The sequence below is a fragment of the Chiloscyllium punctatum genome, chromosome 49 (assembly GCF_047496795.1).
Source record: "Chiloscyllium punctatum isolate Juve2018m chromosome 49, sChiPun1.3, whole genome shotgun sequence".
NCBI lineage: Eukaryota > Metazoa > Chordata > Chondrichthyes > Orectolobiformes > Hemiscylliidae > Chiloscyllium > Chiloscyllium punctatum.
This window is the reverse complement of record NC_092787.1, coordinates 24,137,552-24,158,918: the sequence shown is the minus strand read 5'-3', so window position 1 is coordinate 24,158,918 and position 21,367 is coordinate 24,137,552. Positions and strand designations below refer to the sequence as shown.

Here is a 21,367-nt window from a genome sequence, read left to right as displayed (position 1 = left end):
TTCCGTGTTTCCATTTCCGTACGCGCTTGGAAAGATGGCGCCTGGGAAGTGGGTGATGATGTTTTTCGCCCTGTCCCTTTCCGTAAGACTGACCGCTGCGTTGGAGCCCTTCACGACCTCCGCCGTCTTGATCGGAGCTGCCTCTACAGCCTATTATTATTTCAGCTGTCGCTTTCAGGAATGTTGCACCAAGGCCTGGGTACCGCTGGATGTCAAAGGTCAGCAGGTAAAAGGTGCAGGGTCAAGGGTCAGAGCTAGTTCCAGGGTCAGCAGGTGAAATGTGCACAGTCAGGGGTCAGAGCTAATTACGGGGTCAGCAGGTAAAAGGTGCAACGTTAGAGTTCAGACCCAGGTATATGGCCAGCAGGTAAAAAGTGCAGAGTGGGGTGGGGAAGAAATGGTAATGAGATGCATGATTAGGAATAGGAGCACAATTGAGGCACAGGAAGGTCAAAGTAAGGCAGGGCTCCAAAAGCTAATGTTTCTAAATAAACCTGTTGGACTATGAACTGGTGTTGTGTGACTTTTAACAAACTAAGGAAAGGCAGAGGTTCAGGTTGTGGAACACGTTGAAGAGTTGGGGATAGAAGTAAGATGGAGCGCCCAGGGCTGGGGGAGATGGTGAGAGGCAAGGTGCAGGCTTGTGTGGTAGAGGCAGGGTTAGAAAGGGTAGAAATTAAAATACATCATTGGAGGGGGTGTGCATTGAATGAAACAAGGTGTTGGATTGGAGGGATTTAGGTAGCAGTGAAGTGCAGAATTAGGGTCTGCAATTAGATACTAGATCAGTGAGTCATACTGAGGTACTGCATTGTGATGTTTTAGTTTTTTTTCTTATATTTTAAAATCTGGCCTGATTTCTTTGTTTCTTGTTGGCCTTTTTATCAATTTCATTGATGAAACGCTATAGATAGTGTTTAGAAACTATATAAAGAATAAAGATGTTTTTCTTACTGTCTGAATGTCAGCTGTGGCTTAGTTAGTTTCAGTTTCATTTGAGTCAAGGTTCTGGGTTCAGGTCCACTGTAAAGTTTGAGCACAAAAATCAAGGCTGACACTCCAGTGTTGAGGTTATTTGGTACCATACTTCTAGTGTCCTAGAAGCGAAGAGCACGGCAACTTGTTCATACTTAACAGATATCCTAAATCAATCTAGTCCCATTTGCCAATATTTGGCCCATATCCCTCTAAACCTTTCCTACTCATGTACCCATCCAGATGTCTTTTAAGTATTGTTGTCGAAATAGCCTCCTCCACTTCCTCTGGCAGTTTATTCCATACACACACTGCCCTCTGCATGTAAGACTTGCCCCTTGAGTCCATTTTATATCTTTCCCCTCATCTGAAACCTATGCCCTCTAGTTTTGGACTCCCCTACCCTGGGAAAAAGACCTTGTCTATTCACCCTATCTATGCCACTCAATTTTATAAACTTCTAGAAGATCACCCCTCGGCCTCTAGGGAAAATAGCCCCAGCCTATTAAGCCTTTTCCCCAGAGCTCAAACCCTCCAACCCTGGCAATATCTTTGTAAGTCTTTTTTTGAATCCTTTCAAGTTTAACAAGACTTTTCCTACAGCAAGGAGACCAGAATTGAATGCAATATTTCCAAAGGTAGCTTCATCAATGTCCTGAATAGCCACAGCATAACATCCCAAATCTTATATACAATGCATTGACTAATAAAGACCAATGTATCAAAAACCTTCTTTACTACCCTGTCGACCTGTGACTCCACCTTCAAGGAACTAAGAATGTGTATCCCCAGGTTTTTTTTGTTTGGCAACACTTCCCAGGACCCTACCATTACTTGTATAAGTCCTGCCCTGATTTGTCTTACTAAAATACAACACCTCACATTTATCTAAATTAAACTCCATCTGCCAATCCTTGACCCACAGCCCATCTAATCAAGGTCCCACTGTACTCTGAGATAACAACCTTCACTGTTCACTACACCACCACTTTTGGTGTCATCTGCAAACTTACTAAGCACACCACCTACATTCTCATTCAATCATATTGTTAAAGATGTTATCATTTGGATGAAATATCAAAAAGAAGCTCTGGATCCTCTTCAGATTAACAATCCACAGCCAGTATATTGAAGAGGAATTGGCCAGGAGAGGGTTTTATCCATGGTGTCCTTGTCAATATTTATCCCATTTTAAAAAAAAAAGGACTAGGGAGCAATATTAGGTCCTACTGCACCACTCAATCAACTCTTGACTGATTTTTGTGGTCTCAGCTTCACTTTAATGTCTTACCCAGTAATCCTTGACTCTAGCAAGTTTTGAGAAGATTTGTAGCCTAGGTTGAAGTTCTGGATGTAGGCTTGCTTGCTGAGCTGAAAGTTCATTTTCAGACATTTCATCGCCATACTAGGTAACCTCTCCAGTGAGCCTCCAGCTGAAGCACTGGTGGTATAGCTTACTTTCTGTTTATATGTTTGGGTTTCCTTGGGGTAGTGATATCATTTCCTGTTCTTTTTCTCAGGGGGTGATAAATGGGATCTAAGTCAATGTGTTAGTTGATAGCGTTCCAGTTGGAATGCCATGTCTCTGTTTGACTAGGATGGATGTGTTGTCCCAGTCAAAGTGGTATCCTTCCTCATCTGTATGTAAGAATACTTTAGTGAGAATGGGTTATGTATTTTTGTGGCTAGTTGATGTTCATGTATTTTGGTGGCTAGTTTTCTGCCTGTTTGTCCAATGTAGTGCTTATTACAGTGCTAACCACTGCGCCACCGTGCCGCCCCAATTCTTTTTGAATACACTGTATAGTTGATTTTCCTCTGTGCTGCAGTGTGTGTTGTCTCATTGAAATAATGTTCTAATGCAGGTTCATTTATGGGTGATGGGATGATTGCTTCTGTAGTTCAATATTTGGTCTGTTTGTATTGTTTTCTTGTAGATGCTGGTTTGAAGTTCCCCATTGGCTGGTCACTCTAATGTGACATCTCAGAGTGGCAGTTTATTGTTGTTTTCCTCCTCTTTAGTGAATTTTATGCCAGTAAGGGTATTATTGAAGGTCTTGAAGGTTTCCTCTAATTTGTTTTGTTTAGTGTTGACAAAGGTGTCATCCACACAGCGGACCCAAAGTTTGATGTTTGCCAGAGCTGTTTGTTCATACCTCTGCTAAGAACCCTAATATCTGAGGTCCCCTGGGTGTTCTGTTGGTTTGTCTGTAGGTTTTGTTGTTGCAAATATTGTAACAAACACAACATTGAACAAACTGGTAGAACACTAGCCACCAGGATATATGCGCATCAACTAGCTACAAAAAGACATGACCCACTCTCACTAATATCCTTGCATACCGATGAGAAAGGACATCACTTTGACTGGGACAATACATCCATCCCAGGACAAGCCATTCAGAGAAGCATGGCATTCCAACCAGAACTCTATCAACAAACACATCGAGTTAGACCACATCTACCACCCACCTGAAAAAAAAACAGGAAATGTCATCACCATAGGAAATGATGTCACCACAGGAAGTGGCATCACCAACCCATGGAAAACCAAACCCATAAATAGAAAGTGGGCTACACCTCCAGTGTGCTTCATCCGGGGCTCACTGAAGATGTTATCTGGTATGGTGACAAAATGTCTGAAAACTAACCTTCCAGCTCAGCAAGCAAACCTATGTCCAGATCCTTGACTCTCTTCATTGTCAAAAATTGACTTCACCCGCCCACAAATAAATTTAAAGACGTCTTGGAAAGGTGACTGTCTGAGAGAAAAATATTTCTCCTCAACTCTGTTTTTAAAAAAGAGACTTCATTATCCTGTGAAGTTCCTCCCAATGTCCATCCTATCCCATCTCCTTGAGATCTTCTAAGTTTCAATAAAGTCACCCTTGTTTCTTTTTTTTTTGAAACTCCGATGGATAAAGACATTGTGTGGTCAGACTTTCCTCATAACATAAGTCCTTCATTCCAGAACTGAGTTGTGAACCATCTCTGAACTGCTAATGCAATTATATTTTTAGTTTCAAATAAGGAAACCAAAACTGTACATATTAATGTCAGTTCAGCAATGCACTGTACAGTTTAAACTGTATGCCTTGACAAATAAAGGGAAGTATCCCCTATGTCTCCTTAACCACTTTGTCTATCCATCTTGACACCATAAGGAACTGTTGGACATGCACACCTATGTCCCTCTGATCTTCAGTGCTTCACAGTGTCGTAACATTCATTGTTTGTTCTGCCCAAATGCATCAGCTCCCATTTATCCGGATTGAATTCTGTGTTCCACTGATTGGCCCATCTGGCTGGCCGGCTGGTGTATATTCTCCTGTAATCTAATGCTATTCTTATGTTATTATTTAACATCCACCAATTGTTGTATTGGTGAGAACCCAGTTGCGAATTTTGATTTTTATCCCTTGTCTGTTCTTGTTCTTTTCCATAACAATTTTGAGTTGAACAAATTTATAATCGCAGTTTGCAAAATGCTCCCCCATTGATGCTTCAACCACTTGCCCAGCTTTCTTGTCTTTAAAATTAAGTTCAGCACTACCTCCTCCTTTGTAGGGCTTTCCATTTACTGATTTTAAAAGCTGTACTAGATGCATTTTAACAATACTGCTTGCTCTAAACTTTCACACTGACTACCCCAGTTAATGTTGGGGATGTTGAAATCCCTTACTATCATGACCCGATTACTTTTACACTTAGCTGCTGTACTGTTTCTCTCTGACTGTAGCTGTGTATTGCATGAGTCCTGTGTGTGTATTTATCTGTTTCTGGTTGTTTTTAAAATAGGATTGGAAACCTCCTTAAAGGAGCAGCTGTTTGGACAACATATTGCATTGGATGTGATTCCAAAGGCAATCGAAGGCTTCCTGAGTAATAAGGATGCAAAGAAACCTCTCACCCTTTCTCTACATGGCTGGACTGGCACTGGCAAAAGCTTTGTCAGTAGAATAATAGCTGAAAGCCTGTATAAAAATGGAATGGACAGTAAATATGTTCATAAATTTGTGACTTCTTACCACTTCCCCAATGTTCAACATACCAGCAAGTATATAGTAATTATCAACTTGTTTTTCTCTGTCATACTCTTGCATCACTTGTACAGGATTCAAAATCCGAGCAGGTTTTTCCTAGAGCAGGTACAGCTTGGGTTAGACAGAGTAAGGTTCCTTCTGTATGGTCCTATCAAACCAGAAGATTTACCTTGATCCAGCTGAGTTGGACTCTGAGAATACTGAATTGAAGCTTTTCATTGGCTCAGCAATGTTGGAACAAAATAGTGCTGCACTGATGCCTACATTTTAAGTGACAACATACATCCTGTTACTGCCTGTCCTAAAACTTGTAGCACCTTCCAATTCTGAAGAATATTCTCTATCCCCATTTTTTTCAGTTTTGTTTTTATCCTGCATAGAAAGTTAGGACTCAGGAACAGACCATTGGACAAGTCAAACCTGCTCCATTGTTCAAAATATCATGGCTGATCTGTTTGCGCTCCACTTCCCTGTCTATCCCCCCCATAATCTTTGGCTCCCCTGCCTATGAAACACAATTCATATTATACAGTGTGTTAACCGCAAGCTAATGGGACACAACAGAATCCTTTCAGGTCTGTTTTCTTTTAACTATAAAGTTTGGAGAAGTGCTGGAACAAAGTAGATGAAGGAAAGATTTGATGGAAGTGTAGATGATGATGACTGGTCAGAATAAGATACACCAAGAAAAGCTGTTCCTATTGGCTGTTGGCCCAAGAACTAGAGGAGATAGTTTTAAGATTTCAAATGAGAGATGCAGAAGTGATGTGAGGAAGAACATTTAATGCAGCGAGTGGTCACAAACCGGAACCTGCTGCCTCTAAACAAAGAACAAAGAAAATTTACAGCTCAGGAACAAGCCCTTCGGCCCTCCAAGCCAATCCAAATCCACTGTCTCAACCTATCACCCAATTCCTAACTATCTGTATCCCTCTGCTCCCCACCTACTCATGTAATTGTCCAGATGTACTTTAAATGAATCTACTGTGCCTGCCTCTACTACCTCTGCTGGCAACGTGTTCCAGACACCTAACACCTGTGTAAAGTATTTTCCATGTGTATCCCTCTTAAACTTTTCTCCACTCACCTTGAACACGTGATCTCTCGTTATTGAATCCCTCACCCTGGGGAAAAGCTTATCTCTATCCACCCTGTCTATAACCTTCATGATTTTGTAGACCTCAATTATGTCCTCCCAATCTCCTTTTTTCCTAATGAAAACAATCCTAACCTACTCAACCTTTCTTCATAGCTAGAACCTTCCATACCAGGCACCATTCTTGTAAACCTTCTCTGCACACACTCTAAAGCGTCCACATCCTTTTGGTAATGTGGTGACCAGAACTGTACAAAGTATTCTAAATGCAGCCGAACCAGAGTCTTGTACAATTTAACATGACCTGCTAGCTGTTATACTCAATACCCCAATGAAGGCAAGCATACTATATGCCTTGACCACACTATCTACCTGTGCAGCCACCTTCACGGTACCTGAGCTCCCAGATCTCTCTGCTCATTGAGTTTTTCAAAGGCTCTTCCATTTACTGTATAATTTGCTCTAGAATTAGACTTCCCAAAATGCATCACCTGACATTTGCCTGGATTGAACTCCATCTGCCACTTCTCCACCCAACTCTCCAGTCTATCTATATCCTCCTGTATTCTTTGACAACCCCCTATGCTTTCTGCTACTCCACCAATCTTTGTGTCATCTGCAAACATACCAATCAGACCACCAATGCCCTCTTCCAGATCATTTATGTATATCACAAACAACAGTGGCCCCAGCACTGATCCCTGTGGAACACCACTGGTCATCTTTCTCCATTTCAAGAAACTCCCTTCAACTACTACTCTCTGTTTCCTGTTGCTCAACCAATTCTTTATCCACCTTGCTACAACACCCTGCACACCATATGACTTCACTTTCTCCATTAGTTTACCATGGGGAACCTAATCAAATGCCTTACTAAAGTCCATGTATATGACATCTACAGCCCTTCCTTCATTTATCAACTTGGTCACTTCCTCTAAGAACTCTCAAGTTGGTAAGGCACGATCTCCCCTGCACGAAACCATGTTGTCTATCAGTGATAAGCCCATTCTCTTTCAAATATAAATAGATCCTATCCCTCAGTACCTTCTCCAGCAACTTCCCCACCTCTGACAATAGGCTCACTGGTCTGTAGTTACCTGGAATATCCCTACTACCCATCTTGTACAGGGGGACAACATTAGCAACTCTCCAATCCTCCGGCACTTGACCTATGTTTAAGGATACTACAAGGATATCTGTCAGGGCCCCAGCTATTTCCTCTCGCCTCTCTTAGCAAACTAGATCCTGGGGATTTGTCCACTTTAATATACTTTCACCTACCCAACACATCCTTCCTCCTATGTCAACATGATCCAGAGTAAGCAAACTTATATCTCAACATTCATCATGTCCCTCTCCTCAGTGAACACTGGTGCAAAGTAATCATTCAGAATCTCACCCATTTTCTCAGGTTCGACACACAATCTTCCTTCCTTATCCTTTAGTGGATCAACCCTTTCTCTAGTTATCCTCTTGCCTTTTATATATGAATAAAAGCCTTGGGATTCTCCTTAATTCTGCTCACTAAAGTTATTTCATGACCCCTTTTAGCCTGCTTGATTCCTCATTTAAGATTGTGGTTTACTATTCCGATATTCCTCCAGGGCTCGTTCTGTTCTTAGCTGCCTGGACCTTATGTATGCTTCCCTTTTCCTCTTGCCTAGTCGCACAATTCCTCCTGTCATCCAATGTTTTCCTATCCCATGTTTTCAAAGGTATATGCCTATCCTGCACTAGCTTCAACCTATCTTTGAAAGCCTCCCACATTTCAAATGTGGACTTCCCTTCAAATAGCTGCCCCCAATTCACATTTCCCAGCTACTGCTGAATTTTGAGATTATTGGCCTTGGCCCATTTTGATACTCTTCCCTTCGGACCACACTCATCTTTGTCTGCCAGAGGGGGTGGATTTCAAAAGGAAGTTGAATGTACACCCAGGGATAATAAACCTGCAGGGCTACGTAGATAGAATGTGGAAATGAACATCTGGATTGCTCCACAGAGAACCATCATGGACTTACTGACACCCTTCTGTATCATATATGGCTCTGTTACATTGAGAAGACTTTGGGTAATTCATTGAAGTACATTCTTTATGAAACAATTCTGTGAATGTGAATGCATACATTCACAGCACACATTGCAATTCATACTTTGTGATGTTGCCTCATCTTATTGCATGTGGGGAAAATCACTTTGAAGCATCCAGATTTCTTGGTTCAAGAGTAATATACCGCAAGACTGAAGCATGTGTTTGGGGGAAGAGGAGTCTCCATGTTAGCTGAATCTCTACTAGCACCCTACATGTCAGCCAATGAATTGGGATTAGGGTGGGACATTTGGCAGGGTTCAGAGCAGGGAATGTAATTTGTATCAATGTATTTACTCAGCAAAACCGGCTTTTAAACAATGTGCTACAGCACTCAGTCTACAGTCTGTATAAACTACAGCAAACATAGGCAAAACTGTATCCACAAGTGTTCTATAATGTCAGTCACTAAGCAATCTGATTTGTGCGACAATTGGCCAATTTTCTCCAATCTGGCTAAAGATATGCCTTTATAAGCAGCCACAGGTGGTGGTAATGTTTGACACTAATGCCCACTTTGGTAGTTTTATTTATCCCTGCATAAATATTAAGTTAAACTATTCACATGCATTTCCATGTAAGAATTTCATGAGTTGAAATTAATATTTGTAGCTTTTATCTGAATTGTTAAAAATAAAGAAAGCAGCATGAACTTTAAAAGAGGTAGTTGAAGATGTGGTGCTACCAAGAATGATGCTGTCAACACAACTGATACTCCAAGATTAAGACATTTGGCCTTAACTAGATGCAAACATTCAGTTTTAATTTTTATTTTCTATTTTGAATTAATTCAGCAACAGTTGCAGGACTGGATTCGCGGGAATGTTAGCCTGTGTAAGCGGTCACTGTTTATTTTTGATGAGATGGACAAAATGAACCCTGAGCTCATTGATTCCATTAAGCCATTTCTGGAATACTACAGCCACCTTGATGGAGTGGTTTATCGAAAGGCAATGTTCATCTTCCTGAGGCAAGTATAAGCTGGTCTTTGGATATGTTGCACTTTTAAGCTGTTATGCTTTTTATTTTGTCATCCTATTGCATGTGGGAAAATCACTTTGAAGCACCCAAATTTCTTGGTTCAAAAGTAGGGTACTGCATAACTGAAGCATGTCAGAGGGCCAAGCCAGGCCAGGGAGCGTGCCCCTCAATTCATTACCATCTTGGCCTACAATTAGGAAATGGATTAGAGCTGCCTGATGGATGCATCCCATATGATTTGACCAGTGAACTTACCCCTCGTTCCCTTCTTTATTCTGCATAAACATATCAACAGTCAAACTAGGCACATACATAGACCATTTCGCCCCATCAGGCGACAGGCTCGAACTGAGAAGATTATGACTGATCTATTTGTGTGTCACATTCCACATTCCCAGCTATCACAGTAACATGTGATTCTCCTGTTGGCAAGAATCTATGCCCCTCTGTCTTAAAATATTTAATGGCCCTGTCTCTGCCACTTTCTGGTATACAGTTTCAAAGTCACATAATGCTCTGAGGGAGAAATAAAAACTTTCTCTCATCTGTGTCCAGAAATGGTAACTCCTAATTTTAAAACTGTCCCTTAATTCAAAGGAAAGCATCCTTTCCTTGTTCACCTTGTTAACACTATTCAGGATCTCCTTTAGGGTAGGATATAGGGACATGCCTGGATTGTTTGAGTGGTGGCGTTCACGGGGAAAATAATGCTGACTTTGAGCAATAGCATAATGTGAGAAGCATCAGTTCAGTTGCCTATTACATATCTCTGCCAAAGAAATGAAAATTAGGAAGGATTTCTAACAGCAGCAACTTGCTTTTATATATCAGCTTTAATACTGTAACATCAAGTCATAGAGATGAACAGCACGGAGACAGACCCTTTGGTCCAACTCATCCATGCCGACCAGATATCCTAACCTAATCTAGTCCCATTTGCCAACACCTGGCCCATATCCCTCCCAACCCTTCCTATTCATATACCCATCCAGATGCCTTTTAAATGTTGTAATTGTACCAGCCTCCACCACTTCCTTGGTGGTTCATTGCATACACACACCACTCTCTGCATGAAACAGTTGCCCCTTAGGTCCCTTTTATATCTTTCCTCTCTCACCCTAAACCTATGCCCTCTAGTTCTGGACTCCCCCACCCCAGGGAAAAGACCTTGACTATTCACCCTATCCATGCCCCTCATGGTTTTACAAACCTCTATAAGGTCACCCCTCAGCTTCAGGGAAAACATCTCCAGCCTCAAACCCTCCAACCCTGGCAGTCTGATGCTCCAATATCCTAGCTGGCCTTTGAAGAAGATGTAAAAGATCCCATGGCAATATTTGAAAGAACGACAGGGAAGTTATATTTGCTAACCTCGCCAACATTTATCCCTCAAACAAGATCACAAAGCCAGAATACCGGGTCAGTGTCACATTGTGCACAGCAAGCTCTCCAGATGCCAATCCATACTGTAGGGAATCGAATTTAATCAATCAGTTTAACATCTCATGGGAAAGACAGATGTGCTGATACTATTGACCTCGATTTTCCTGCTAAGTTCATGGAGTACGACTTGAACTGATAACATTCTGACTCGGACAAGAGTTTGACTAACTGAGCCACAACTGATATCTTGAAGAAACCCCTCCATTTCGCCTGTTGTTCTGATGCCAATCACTTAAAATCTTTGATTTTTTTTTTACTCTTATGTTCCTGAAGTGAACATTAATGGAAGTGAACTGAAGTAAAGTAATCTGTCTCTACTTTCTTTGTGAGTAGCAATGCTGGTGGTGAGAAGATAAATGATATTGTGCTAGATTTCTGGCAGCGTGGGATGAAAAGGGAAGATATTCAACAGAAAAACTTGGAGAATAGTCTGTCCTTAGAAGTCTATAACAACAAAAATAGTAAGTCGTGGTTCAGAATTTATTTGAACAGGGAATGGAAAAGCCTATTAAAGACATAATGTTTTATTTTCTCTGAGGGTAGTGAATCTGTGGAATTCCTTACTACAAAGGGCTGTCGAAGCTGTGTTGCTAAGCATATTCAAGGCTTAGATAGACAGGCTTCTAATCTTTTAAGGGAATCCTTTTATGGGGATAAGGAAGTAAAGTGGTGTTGAGGATTATCAAATCAGCATGATTTCATTGAATGGTGGAGCAGACTCAATGGGCCAAATGGCCTGCTTTTGCTCCAACATCTTATGGAGGGTTGACAGTGACTTTGTTTCTATGATGCCAATTTTATACCGATTCACCAACCCACCAGTATCCCATTGAATTTATTTGAGCTTTGGTGGAAATGGTTCCAACTCACCATGCTTTGGTGGAACTACAGCATGTCCTTCCAATTATTCTATATCTTCCAGTGATTCCATAAATGATTCTCTCCAATTGTTCCAAATTCTAGTGCTGCCTTTCCATATCTTATTTTTCTGAACGTAAAAGCAAAAATCTGTCAGTAATATAATCCAAATGAAAAAATTTGAATACCAAGTTTCCAGGTTTTAAATATACTTATCTACCTGACTGAAGATTTTTAAAAATTTTACCCATTTCCAAAATCTTAAAGCAGTGAAGGAGAATGCTCAGTATATCCTGTCTGATTGAATGATCTATCCAGTTAGGCTCCACTATTACCCTATAAAGCTGCTTTATTTTCTCTTCAAACAATTTTCACAAATGATGGATGCCTACTTTTGAGAGCTATAGGGAAAGAGCAGACAGGATAGTTTTGAAGATATGACAGATACGATAGACTGAATAGTCTCCTGAGTTATACGATGAGAGCACAAGGTGAGTATAAGCATCCTTGTTCAATTTTTAAGTGCAGATTGAGCAAACTATTAAAGGTGGAGTTAGTGGATCCCAGTGAATGAATAAATTGCAACTCTAAAAAATGCTGTGAAATACTGTAATGGTTAAGCTGAACTTCACTGGCTTGGTTTCAAATGAGTATTGTGTCCAGTTCCGGTCATCGTCCTTGAGAAAGGGTGTGAAGGCTTTCAAAAAGAAGAGGAACAGATTTACAAGAAAAGTTGCATAATGTGGATATTTTTTGAGAAACTGGGACTACTCCATAGAGAAGGTTCATAAGCGTTCAAGTCTGGAGGGATTAAGTCAGACTAGACAGAGGGAAGCCGTTCCCATTGGTGGAAGGGTTAAAAACCAAAGGACACCAATTTAAGGTGAATGGCATGATTTCATTACTTAACAATTTTTAATGCATATTTCACTTGTGCATATTTGCCATTTGCTACCATCTGTGCCTTGGGGGAAGCATATTCACTTTTCAGTCAGGAGATTGTTGAAATGTTTCAGATAGTTGAACACAAAATCTAGGTTGACTTTCCCAGGTGCAATTCTAAGGGAGAGAAGGATTGCCAGAGGTGGCATCATAGAGGTGAGTTGTGAGAAACAGGTCCAGTCTGCTCCCATGGATGAAAGTTAAAGATTCTAGTTTCATTATTTTAAAGAAAAGCAGTTGTTTGCAGGAATAAATATTACCCCAACAGTTTCAGTAAAAAGAGTTGGCAATGTAATGTGATAGTACTGCTCCTTTAACAAGGTTATGTAGTCCTTGTTTTTTTTTTTACTTGAGGTGTCTAAAGACACAGGTTCCAAAATGTCTGAGCTAGCCACTTTAATAATGGCTACAGATGTTTCCTAAGTCAACAACCAAGTTGTAAGAAAATGACTTGTACAATGAAAGGGAACGGGCCAGTTCTCCCAGCTCAGCTTTTCTCTGGTCTTGTTTGGTTTGGGTTCAAGACTGCTGGTCAAAGAAACAGCTACATGGAAGAAGGTGTTCCATGCTGAATCTCTCTGCTATCTCTTTTCCTCTCCTGTAAGACCCTGTGTTGGATTTTTCTTATTTTTTTGAAAAGGGATGTTTATTGGTGATTGTTGCAAATATTTGGAACAGCATCATTAAGTTGAGATAATCTGTTGTGGTTCTGTTCGCCGAGCTGGGAATTTGTCTTGCATATTCCCAGCTCGGCGAACAGAACCACAAGAACGAGCACCTGAGCTACAAATCTTCTCCCAAACTTTGTTGAGATAATCTGTTAGGTTTTCAGGTGAAGTTATTTTGTTCTCTTCTGTTTGTTTAATTTGGTAATCCTGCAAATAAATTCTATTTTGTTTGAAACTAAGTGATTAGGCTGTATCACTCCTGGGATATACACTTACACCTGCTTAAAACAACTAGGAAAGTTAGTTTCTGGGCTACTTCCTTAAACTGGTTTGAGGGAATCTGGTCTGGTCTATAACATTGATGCTTATGGGAGCTTACTGTGCTCCAATTGGTTGCTGGATTTTCTGCATTACAATAGAGTCCACACTTCTAAAAAGGTTAATAGGCTATAAAGTTCTTTGGGACATCTGATGAAAGATGCTGGATGATTTCAATTTTGTTAAAAATTACTGCAGGTATGGACTTGATGGGCCAAATGGCCTGCTTCCACAAGATAGAGATTTGATGATTCTAACATATTGTTTATTTTGGCATTATACTGGATAAACAAGAAGGTTTATGCTAATAGGAATCTGAGCACCTAAGCATTTTATGAATGTGACCGAGTTTCGAATTTTTCTCTTACCACAGGTGGATTTTGGCACACCCATCTCATTGACAAATATCTGATCGATTATTTTATTCCTTTTCTGCCACTGGAGTACAAGCATGTTGTGTTGTGTGCAAAAGCTGAATTGTACACGCGGCATCTTGAAGATGTTGACCAAGTGGCCATCAAAGTGGCCGAAGAGATGGTATACTTCCCAAAGGACCAAAGAGTCTTTTCAGTCAAGGGCTGCAAAACTGTGGCTGCAAAGGTGAATTATTGGACAGCCGCAGATTCAAAACTGTAGAATATTTCTGTTTTTTATTTAAATGCCTATGATGCATCACAGTGAAGAAAATCAAATGATGAAATCCCTATTTATTTGGAGAACTCCAGGCTGAACACTTCAATGTTTACATAAATGAAAGACTTGATCCCGAGTTTACTGAAACTTTTAACATTTTGTGTGTGAAGCATTCTGTTTCTATGACAAATCAAGACTGCAAAACTGAAGCTATTATTTCGGCATTTTTATATCTTTGTATAAACAGTGAGCTTTGCACTTGACATTTGATTGAATGAAACTTAAGGATTGTGAGCCAAAAACTAGCCTGATGTTCTAAGTACTTAAGAGGAAATGAAAATTATAATTATAGCAACATGCCAAGTCTACAACCGAAAATTCACTTATGTTCTTTGACCATGCACTGAAATAGTGTGTAATTTTTTTAGCTGTTATTTGCTGAATAACTCTTTGCTGAGTCTGTTTCATGTGTCTAGCACAAGTAACTACTAAGTGGTGGCCATGTTTTAATGTTGTATGGGAATGAGGTTTTAATCAGACTTTTAGGAACCATTTCTGTATGTTGGGTTCTGTTCTGCATTGGGGCAATGTGTGTGCCTTTCACAGTTAAATCCTGAGTCTAAATTTAATGCATATTAATGATATAAATTCTCTTTTCCTCACCATCTCCTCTCTCTCTCTCTCTCTCTCTTTCTCTCGCAATTTTTTGTATGTGTTTGTCTCTCAATGTATTTCTGTTCTTCTGTCCCTCACTGTGTATCTGGCTCTTTCTTGTGCTTGTAATTGTTATGTTCGCTGTCTTGTGCCTCTTAGTTTATAAATATCAAAAATGAAACATTTTTCAGCAACCTTAGTCTAGATTCCAGTGGCTCTGAGTCCACAGTAATTTTGCACTAATGAATGTATTCAGATTACACTTGAATGATGGAAAATGGTTCAAGGAGAAAGTGTATCTTCTTGAAATTTTTTTTGTCTTAGCTTTTCTTCAATAACTTAGTTGTGGCCTAATTTCACAAAAGAATAGCTCTCAATGGGGCTGTAGAATGATGACACTGAAATAAACAGGTACAGGGAATGGAAACTGTTTTTGGAGGAGTGTTCATGTTTGCACATTTCTTCTTATCACCTTGTAAATGGGAACATTTGATATGACTGCATGTTACAAATGGGAAGTTTGTTGGACTAATCTAGAAGTTTATTTTTTTAAATTACAGATCTGTATGTAAACACTTATTTCTTGGGTTGTACTTTGATTCTGGTTTTACCATTGTTAGATATAATATTGTTATAACTTTGAAATTATTAACTCAGATTTTATTTTTCAAGTAGAACAGCAACACTACGCAATTCTGGCTGCTCTGCGTTTTATTTACTGTGTTTAATAACTCACCCAGGAATTGTTTCCCTATTCATCATTTATCCCAAACAGACTTTCAGATTATACTGCTGCTTAGTATAATGTGCATTGGGGAAGCACTGGGTAAAGTTAATCAATTTTAAAGTTATTATGAAGAGGGTGAAGAAAGATTAGGAGAAATTCCTTTACATTGATTTTTGGAGTACGGGATACTTTGCAAAATAAACAGGCAGATGAAGCACATTAGTTAGGCCACTGTTGAATATTGCGTGCAATTCTGGTCTCCTTCCTATCGGAAAGATGTTGTGAAACTTGAAAGGGTTCAGAAAGGATTTACAAGGGTGTTGCCAGGGTTGGAGGATTTGAGCTATAGGGAGAGGCTGAACAGGCTGGTGCTGTTTTCCCTGGAGCATCGGAGGCTGAGGGGTGACCTTATAGAGGTTTATAAAATTATGAGGTGCATGGATAGGATAAATAGACAAAGTCTTTTCCCTGGGGTTGGGGAGTCCAGAACTAGAGGACATAGGTTTAGGGTGAGAGGGGAAAGATATAAAAGAGACCTAAGGGGCAATCTTTTCACGCGGAGGGTGGTACGTGTATGGAATGAGCTGCCAGAGGAAGTGGTGGAGGCTGGTACAATTGCAGCATTTGGGTGGGTATATGAATAGGAAGGGTTTGGAGGGATATGGGCCGGGTGCTGGCAGGTGAGTCTAGATTGGATTGGGATATCTGGTCGGCACGGACGAGTTGGACTGAAGGGTCTGTTTCCATGCTGTACATCTCTATGACTATGTATTTACAAAGGCATTTGCGTTCAGAAGTGATATGTATAACTATGGTTGTACAGGGCCTTGGTGAGACTGCATATGGAGTATTGTGTGCAGTTTTGTGCTCTCTGCCTAAGAGAGGACATGCTTGCCTTAGATGGAGTGTGGTCAAGGTTCATTAGGCTGATATTGTGGATGACAGGACTGACCTGTAGGAGAGATTGGTTTGACTGCACCTGTATTTACCAGAGTTTAGAAAGAATGAGCGGGAATGTGATAAAATTGCATAAAGTAATCAGGATGGACAGACTAAATAACAGACTTTACTCCTCCAAGTTGGGGAGTGTAGAGCTAGGGGTCAGCCATTTAGGCTGAGATGAGGAAACATTTCTTCATATGGTGGGGGTGATCAATCTGTGGAATTCACTACCTCAGAAGCCTGTGGAGGCCAGTCACTGAGTGTATCGAAGAAAGATATTGACACGTTTTTAAATGTTAAACGTGTCAAGGGGTCGGAAGAGAAAGCAGAAATGTGGTGTTGAGATAGAGGAGCGGCCATGATCAGATTGAATGGCGATGATGTGGAGATGCCAGTGTTGGACTGGGGTGGACAAAGTCAGAAGTCACACGACACCAGTTGCAGCATGTTTATTTAAAATCACAAGCTTTTCAGAGCATGGCTCCTTCATCAGGTGAAGCAGCAGTGCTCCGAAAGCTTGTGATTTTAAATAAACCTATTGCACTATAGCCTGGTGTCATGTGACTTCTGATTGCATGGTGGAGCAGGCTCAAATGGCCAAATGGCTTCCTGCTGCTGTTAGTTTCCACGTTGTCATGTAGCAATCGTTGCAAAGACTGCTACATCTTTGATGTAAAATGCAGGTATTTGACATGGACATAGGGTGAAAAGCTATTGGATTTTTTTTTATTCCTCCAGCGAGGAGCTAACACAAAAGGTCAAATATGCTGCTTATGTGTATCAGGCCAGTATTGATTAAATTCCAATTTATGGTGGGGTGCAAATAAATTACAGTGGTACTACAAAATGGGATGGGGAAATCATTCATATAATGAATTAGTTATGTATTTCAAAATCTAATAAAAAATGAAAATATTTTGTAACCTCAACATGTGTTCTAGAAATATCTTTAGCCATTATTATTTGTCCTGGTTTAGCCTCAATAAATGACAGCTAATTTTTCCTTTAAATACACAAGTCTTCTCTGGATGAAGGCATGTCTAACGGTTAGGTTAAACAGTCAAAACATGTAAGGTCCCGATGAGGAAGAGGTGGCAGGTTTTCTTCCCTAGAAGGTACAACTTGTTGCAAAGCAATGTATCACTATTTCCTGGTCATTTGGGGTGAGCACTTTTTTTGCAAGGAAAACCTTAGGGGTTGAAAATACATTTGCAATCTTCTATCCTCACTGGATTCACACATTGAGGGAGTTAGGGTTATCCATGGAATAGTTCATAGGATATGATTATGTAGAATGATACAAGGTAAAGGTCACCATAGTCCTACCAAACCACAGGCTGCTCTCTCATTTAGAAAGAGATGACTGGTGGTTTAACTTGAGGGTCACCATGCCTCAGTTGAGAGGAGAGGTTGAGAATGAGAGTCCTTCATTGTAAACAAAATCAAAAATTGCTGGACTCCATCTAGTCTACTGTAGTCCCTGCTCAAAATGCAGTCTCCTCTACATTGGGGAAACAGTACACAAACTGGGCGACTGCTTTGCGGAATACCTAAGTTCTGATTTCAAAAACTGACCCTGAGCTTCCAGTTGCCTGTCACTTCACACCATCATGTTCCCTGGCCAACATCTCTGTCTTGGGCTTGCCATGGTGCTTCAGTGAAGTGAAGTTCAACCTGGAAGAACAGCATTTCATTTTCTGCTTGGGGATCCAACAGCCTTCAGGAATTGATATAGAGTTCAATAATTTTAGGGCCTGAGTACTTTTTCCCATATCCTTAACCCAAACCCCACACTCCAGGTCACATTCAAACCATTGTCGCAGTCCCCATTAGCAGCTATTGATACTCCTAGACTGACCTTTGTCCAACTGTCGTTCTCCCTCCATGGTCTGCATCTCCGCCTATCACTTACTCCTCCCCTTTCCCATGTACCAATCTTTTGCTCGCTACAATCAGTTCTGAAGACTGGTCACTAGACCTGAAAGGTTAACTCCATAGATGCTGCCAGACCTGCTGGGAGTTTTTTCCAGCAATTTGAATGATTTCCAGCACGTGCAGTTCTTTGTATATTCCTTCATTCTAACCTCAGATGGTGTGAGAATTGATGCACGCTGTTGGCATCACTGCATTGCAAATCCCCCCCCCAAAAATGATATAACACAGAAGGAGCCCATTTGGCCTTTGCTTGCTTTTTAAGTTCGTTCCACTCTTCTGCTACTCTATCCCTAAAACCTGTGGCTTTCCTATCTATCACTTCAATTTGTTGTCATGGAATCCTGACAATGTGGAAGCAGGCCATTTGGCCCATCCAGGAAGAGAATCCCACCCAGACCTCTACCCCGTCCCTGTAATCCTGCACTTTCCATGGCCAAACCACCTAACCTGCACATCTTTGCACTGTGGGAGGAAACCCATGCAGACATGGGGAGAATGTGTGGAATTTGCACAAACAGTCACCCGAGGCTGGAATCGAGCCCAAGTCCCTGCTGCTGTGAGGCAGCAGTGCTAACCACTGAGCCATCGTGCTATCCCTAATCCTCTGCCACTAATCCTTCCCAATTGCCTTTGAGCTGTGAAACTATAGCAATTAGGAACCAACCATGTTGTGATACCATGGAAGCACTCTTAGACCAAACCAGGTTAGTAAAGTTGAGTGGACCAGGTGAGTTTTTATTACCAGAAACTGATTTAGTTGCAAACACTGAAGCTGAGCTTTTAAACCATGATTCTCTGTTACTGTCCCCACCAGCCAGACATTAACCTAGGCCTCAGAATTTCAAATCCAGTGACATTACCACAATGCCACATGCCAACTCCCATTTCTCACTAACTTGAATTGTCAACTGCCAGGTTCGACAAAGAGATGGATCAATAGAGATGCCGTGACAGACATTTGATGGGATAATTCAGAATGGGCAGAGTAGGCACAAGGCAATGAGAAAAATTCCAAGGGAAGGACCTTCCGTCTATAATTAACTTCAAAAAAGTTAGACAATATCAAACTTAAGGGGATTAAAGCATGTAACACAACGTTGATTGGCATAATGGAAAGAATATATTTAAAAAAGGGTAAAGAATGACCACAATCAATGAGGGAAAATTTAGAGGATTTATTCAATTCAGAATTGGAGCTAGAGGTGCATATAGTCATCTTGCTTGCACCAGATTTTCAAATGAGCATCATTAATGATGCCTTGGCATATCAAGTACCAAGTTCCTACTTTGCCCCCATACCCTTAGATGCCATTTTTAGTTGAACAATTGTCTGGTGCTCTCTTGAATGCCTCATCTCAACCTGCCCCATCACACTTTCAGGCAGTGTATGGAATGTACTATCTACTGGCAGCCTGAGAAGTCTTTTCACATTTGCCACCCTTGGACCCTTCGGTCCAACCAGTCTATGCCAATTATGTTCCCAAACTAAACTAGTCCCACCTGCCTTCTGTTACATCATGGGGTAAACACTCCTGCTTAACTTACACCAGGCACACAGAAAAGATTTATCCCATGCAGTAATCTGTGAAAATTTGAGGCCAAGAACTAATTAAAGTAAAAATTAACAACTTTATTTCTTATAGTATCACAGAGAATAATTAACTAACAACTATTTACAACTCCTTCGTCTAACCTACCTTTTATATTCCCTTCCATAATACTAGTCCAACAAAACCCCCAGTTGAGTGTTTGGTAGAAGATTTGTAGCTCGGATGCTCGTTGTTGTGGTTCTGTTCGCCGAGCTGGGAATTTGTCTTGCAAATGTTTCGTCCCCTGTCTAGGTGAGATCCTCAGTGCTTGGGAGCCCCCTGTGAAGCGCTTCTGTGCTGTTTTCTCCGGTATTTATAGTGGCCTGTCTCTGCCACTTCCGGTTGTCAGTTCGAGTTGTCCACTGCAGTGGCCGGTATATTGGGTCCAGGTCGATGTGTTTGTATACATATACTGGCCACTGCAGTGGACAGCTCGAACTGACAACCGGAAGTGGCAGAGACAGGCCACTATAAATACCGGAGAAAACAGCACAGAAGCGCTTCACAGGAGGCTCCCAAGCACTGAGGATGTCACCTAGACAGGGGACGAAACATTTGCAAGACAAATTCCCAGCTCGGCGAACAGAACCACAACAACCCCCAGTTAAGATTTACTGAAAAATTCAAATTTCAAAACCAGCCAGCTGTTTTTGAAACTTTTATTTGCAGATTTGCTCTCCCGATCAGTGTCAATGTTTTTCTCTACAAACTCCTTCTCTAGACAGGTACCTCTTGGACAATTCTGACTAGTAGTCTACATCTGTTGGTTAGTGGCAATTCTCCTCCCAACTGTTCAATTTTCCCCAGTCTTATACCCCAAAGCATTGGATTGTGTCATTGGCTTTTAAGATTGTCAATGCACTAAATTCGAACTTGATTGGAATTTGGTATTTTTGGGATATAATTTAAACTGATTGGCCTAATTCAAATTTGTTTTTGTCTCCAGGCAACCAGCTACATTAACTGCTGGACCACATGCTTCATTGTATCTTGTTGAGAATACTTGGTGCTGTCAGGTAGTTCTGCTAGCTTTTGACTTTCTTAAAGGTACAGTACATCCACATCTTCATAACACTTTATTCGGCCCATATCCCTCCAAACCTTTCCTATTCATGTACTTATCCAAACATTGTTTAAACATTATAACTGTACCTGCATTTACCACTTCATCTGGCAGTTCATTCCACACACTAACCAATCTGTGTAAAAGGAAATTGCCCTTCATGTCCTTTTTAAATCTTTCTCCTCTCACCTTAAAAATATGCCCCCTAGTTTTGAACTCCCCTACTACAGGGAAAAGACCTTTGCTATTCACCTTATCTATGCCCCTCATGATTTTGTAAACCTCTATAAGGTCACCTATCAACTTCTGATGCTCTAGTAAAAAAACGTCCCAGTCTATCTGGCCCTCAAACCCTCTCTTCCAGGCAACATCCTGATAAATCTTTTCTGAATCCTGTCCAGTTTAATAATA

The 21,367-nt window shown here is 40.8% G+C and overlaps 1 protein-coding gene across 1 annotated transcript; it reads left to right on the top strand.

Moving 5' to 3' along the window:
- Positions 1–6: 6 nt before the first annotated feature.
- On the top strand, positions 7–17,264 carry LOC140469401 (torsin-1A-like). The gene is made up of 5 exons (XM_072565884.1): positions 7–218; positions 4,774–5,039; positions 8,998–9,173; positions 10,961–11,088; positions 13,787–17,264. Exons 1-5 carry the CDS (start codon positions 35–37, stop codon positions 14,047–14,049), a joined length of 1,017 nt encoding a protein of 338 aa, XP_072421985.1. The 5' UTR covers positions 7–34; the 3' UTR covers positions 14,050–17,264.
- The last annotated feature ends 4,103 nt before the right edge of the window (positions 17,265–21,367 follow it).

Excerpts from the sequence above, each read along its gene's own strand:
- LOC140469401 (XM_072565884.1), top strand. The coding sequence starts at position 35 with ATGGCGCCTGGGAAGTGGGTGATGATGTTTTTCGCCCTGTCCCTTTCC. Across the intron at positions 219-4,773 it reads GGTACCGCTGGATGTCAAAG|GATTGGAAACCTCCTTAAAG; the intron begins GTCAGCAGGTAA and ends TTTTTAAAATAG. Across the intron at positions 9,174-10,960 it reads GCAATGTTCATCTTCCTGAG|CAATGCTGGTGGTGAGAAGA; the intron begins GCAAGTATAAGC and ends CTTTGTGAGTAG.